Source organism: Galeopterus variegatus, unplaced genomic scaffold (assembly GCF_000696425.1).
Source record: "Galeopterus variegatus unplaced genomic scaffold, G_variegatus-3.0.2 Scaffold98, whole genome shotgun sequence".
NCBI lineage: Eukaryota > Metazoa > Chordata > Mammalia > Dermoptera > Cynocephalidae > Galeopterus > Galeopterus variegatus.
In genome coordinates, this window is record NW_007726209.1 from 628,211 (window position 1) to 632,861 (window position 4,651).

The window sequence follows — 4,651 nt, forward strand, 5'->3', positions numbered from 1 at the left end:
TTTTTTTTTTTTTTTTTTTGGCAGCTGGCTGGTACACAGATCCAAACCCTCGACCTTGGTGTTATCAGAACCATGCTGTACTGAGTGAGCTAACCCAACAGCCTAGAATTTGAATGATTTGAAAGGGGTTGTGACTTTCTGATTTGCTACAGTCCCACCCCATACTCCATCCTTCTCTAGTTTTACACCTGACCTTACTATTTCATTTATGGTTTGCTTTGTTTTTAGTCATGTGAGTTTGTAATCCTGGCATAAAGTAGAATGTCCCTATCACCTCCACAAATCCCAAAATCTTACACCCTAGAGCAAGATTTCTCAACAGTGGCACTATAGACATTTTGAAACAGATGGTTGTTTGGGGGTGCAGTTTTAATCACTGTAGGATTTTCAGCAGCATTCTGGGCCTCTACCCACTAGATGTTCCCCAGCTGCATCACCTAATCATGACAATCTAAAATGTCTCCAGACACTGTCACACGGTGGGGCAAAAGTGCCCCCAGTTGAGAACCACTGTCCTAGAGAAACCTCTGGTAAGAGTTTGTAAGGTATTCTTCCAGACAATTTCTTTGTCAATAATGGCAATTATATATTTGTGTCTCCATTCCCTCCACACACTTTTTTTTAAGATGGCCAGTACAATCATCCTTTTTAAAAAATATTTATTTTGACCCCTAACAAGTTATCATAAGTATCATTCCTTCTTCTCACATATGAATGTACCTTAATGCCATACTTTGAAACAGCTGAAGACATTTTTACTATTTGGAACTATCATATATAATCAACCACAACCCCTCCTCACTGCCCCAAACACACATACGCACACCGTTCATTGATGAAATTTTTTCATCTGTGTGCATGGGAAAAGCTAGAGAACAGAGATGCTAAAGTGATGGAAAGTGAGGATGAAGAAAGATTACACGTGTATGGAGACAGCAAGAGCTAAAGAGCTTTTTCTGCCAATGCTGCTGTTTGGTTTGTTGCTTTGTTGAAATTTTTTCATCTGTGTGCATGGGAAAAGCTAGAGAACAGAGATGCTAAAGTGATGGAATGTGAGGATGAAGAAAGATTACACGCGTATGGAGACAGCAAGAGCTAAAGAGCTTTTTCTGCCAATGCTGCTGTTTGGTTTGTTGCTTTGTGATCTCTTCCAAGGCAAGAACTGGGCTACAGAACAGCTGACCACTTTTCCTGATAATCCTTGCTTCATGCCAAGAAAAGAATCTACAGAGAATAGGGATTTGAGATCACATAAGGGAATACCTGAGTGAGACAATGATAATTGTGATGGCAAGAAAGGAAAATAAGTATACCGAGATTAGAAAGGGACTGGTTAATGACAAAGGCAAAACAGTCACAAATGTCTGACAGTTAACCATTCCTTTTATTCCATTTCCAACCACGTTCATAATAACAGTTACCATCCACTACTTGGTTAGTGGTGTGTTCATACAGAACTGGTTCCCCTGCTATGTGGCACCTGAGACTCACACCACAGGAGAACAGGGTAGATATGGGGTCCAGAGGTATGCCCTAATGTTCTAAGAGTGAAACGTCTTCCTATTGTTAATAAGTACCAACTCATGACTCTGGCCTGTCTGTTGATGAGCAGGACTCATGGTGAGCAAAATCTGGACTTGATCTCTTTCAGCAGATTTGACCAAATTCACTAAATATCCCATTATATTGCAATAAAATATTTAGCTGTGATTTTACGTTAAATTTTCTCTTAATTCATCAGGATTTCATTAGTGGGTCCATAAGACGCCTCTGGCCCCCGTAGAAATAACTGTGAAAAGTAATACAGTACAAATAATAAAAGAGAGACAACTCATACCTTTTGGTACTATTTTGTTTGCTTTGTTGCTTTGCGATTTCTTCCAAAGCAAGAACTGGGCTACAGAACAGCTGCCCACTTCTCCTGATTATCCTTTGCTTCATGGCAGTTAGACTACTCCATTCTCGAACAAACCTCAAAATCTGGCAGAAAAAGAGATAATAAGAAGAGTTATCAGCTCACCACGCTTCTTCCTTTGAAAGGGAGGCTATTTACAACATCAGAAAACTAATGTTTTGTTATATCCCCAAAATAGGTTGAGTTCCACAATTTAAGGCTTTCTTCAATTTGATGAGGTTTTCATATCTTTATTGTAAACATTATATTATTGCACCTCTCAAAAGATCTCTTTCAATCCAAAGATTCTTTAAGGGCACGTTTAGAATATCTTGTGTACTCCCTTAACACACATAGGGATCAACAGTGACAGTGGACTCATCGAGACAAAAAGAGATCTAGAAGCATATCAACAGTGTCCAAGGCAAAACTGCGTGACAGTGACAGTGCAACGTGTGAGAATTGCTTCGTATTTGATGCCTAAGTTATCACAGGAAAAAAGCCATCAATAAATCTAGGGCATTTTTATTAGGGTTGTCATTACTCTTCCTTACTAGTCAATTATACATTAACTAGGTATTTTCTAGGAATCTGAGAGTCAGGATTAAATGATACCAAAGAAAATAGTCCACTGCTACCTTTTCCTTTAAGACATTTGTAGCCAACCCATGGGTAACGCTTCATTTTCATTATTTTTTACTCAAAAGATAAAAAATAATCACTATTTTCTTGTAAAAAATGGTACACTGCATCATGCTGGGTCAGTCCCTGTACATGATGACCCTTCTTAGCAGTGAAGGTAAATCAGTCACAGATCAGAATTAACATCTTCCTGGCAGGCACTTGGTGTGGAGCCGCATACTGTTGCTTCTGACAGTGAATCAGGAGTCACCCAACATGGTATTATCTCTGCTCTCAGAATCTGTCATTGTTAGAACTTAACCTTAAAAGATGAAATGTGATTTTGTCAGATACAAGTATCACAGTTGCTAATCCTGTGAATGAGAAATTAAATGATGTGAGAATGGTTCTATCCACAGAAACAGCAACTCTAGGTGTGATCATTTGTCAAGGAAACAGATTTCACATTTATTCTTAGCACCAGGGTAATTAATAGGCACTGCCTGGATTGATGAAAGTATAACCAGTGAATTGACTCTGCAACAGTCTGCAAAGCAGTGTTTGATTTAACTCAAAATGATCATTAAAAGTACTAAAACAATTTTATTGAAAACAAATAAAATTATTTTACTTAAAACTATTCTTACCAGTGAGCGATTTTGTTTCAGCTGAAAGCTTGCTGGTAAATCTTCCCAAAGGTCTAATTTTATATCCAAAGGAATGAAATTATAGTTCATCTGTTTTCCATCCTGATTACAGATTAGGAACATGCTATTAATCCAGTTTTGCCTGTAGGTACTAGTAACTATTTTATAAAAGAAAATAATCATATATGGTATAATATGTTTAAATTTATAAAAGATAAACTGAGGTGGCACATTCTAGACAAGGGTCCATCCACCACGGCTCCCCTGGAAGTGCTGTGAACTGAGGAAGGAGGTAGGTTCTCCTTTGCTGTCTATGTTCCTCTACTGCCCACACCAAGCCCAAGCCTTCTGCCTTCAGCCTGGGATACTGTGTTTACTGCCCTTTCTGCCCCATCACATGCTTCTTATTGTCTAATCTTCAAAAATAAGCATCCGGGGCCGGCCCGGTAGCGCACTGCTGTAGTGCACCGCTTGGGAAGCGCGGCGGCGCTCCCGCCGAAGTTTCGGATCCCACATACAGACCGGTTCCCGCTCACTGGCTGAGCGAGGCACGGGGGCAGCACCGAGGGTTGCGATCCCGTTGCCACTCCCGGTCCGGTACGGGGGCAACACTGAGGGTTGCGATCCGTTGCCGGACACGGAAAAAGACAAAAAAATAAAAATAAAAAAAAATAAGCATCAAAAGAAGGCAATTTGTACACTGCAAATCAATACGAAGAACACTACATCCTTGAAGTTAACAGCAGCTCAACCACTCCCAAATTAATAAACTTCTATATAGTCTTTGAAAATATAAGTCTCATATCAAAGAAAGGCATCAAGAAATAGTCTGAATAACTCTCCCCAAATGGGTTGACATACCTGTCTATTGTTACAGGAACAAGGAAGTAAGTAGAAGGCAGAAAGAGCAATTCTAGAGAAATTAACATTTGCTCCTCCAAAACAATGTTGCAATGTCAGTCCATGAGGACTGACTGCAATGGCACCACCTGGAGAGTTAGTGGAACTGCATTTAGGTCCCAACAATCAGCCGCACATTATTCTGAAATCTTAAGGGTATAAAGTAACCACATATAGCATATAGTCAATTAAACATGAGTAGAGGTTATTTCTTTTATTTTATTTTTATTTTTATTTTTATTTTTTTGTCTTTTTTTTTTTCCGTGTCCGGCAACGGATCGCAACCCTCAGTGTTGCCCCTGTACCGGACCGGGGACCGGCAACGGGATTGCAACCCTCGGTGTTGCTCCTGCGCCTCGCTCAGCCAGTGAGCGGGAACCGGTCTGTATGTGGGATCTGAACCCTTGGGCGGGAGCGCCGCCGCGCTTCCCAAGCGGTGCACTTATCCAGTGCGCCACTGGGCCGGCCCGAGGTTATTTCTTTTATAAACGGGAAGAAGCAGCTCTCACATGAAAATCCATTGTATCCACAATACTTGAACCCTCATTTTAATTATCTCAGCCAAAAATAAATGTTACAGCTCTCACAA

The 4,651-nt window shown here is 40.3% G+C and overlaps 1 protein-coding gene across 1 annotated transcript in view; it reads right to left on the minus strand.

Moving 5' to 3' along the window:
- The window catches only part of ZRANB3 (zinc finger, RAN-binding domain containing 3), a 250,551-nt gene that overhangs the window by 14,840 nt on the left and 231,060 nt on the right, over nucleotides 1-4,651 (minus strand). The window contains exons 16-17 of the mRNA XM_008583513.1: nucleotides 3,163-3,264; nucleotides 1,838-1,980 (exon numbers count right to left, since the gene is read on the minus strand). Of these exons, the coding sequence (XP_008581735.1) occupies nucleotides 1,838-1,980; nucleotides 3,163-3,264 (245 nt within the window). The remainder of the gene's footprint in view (nucleotides 1-1,837; nucleotides 1,981-3,162; nucleotides 3,265-4,651) is intronic.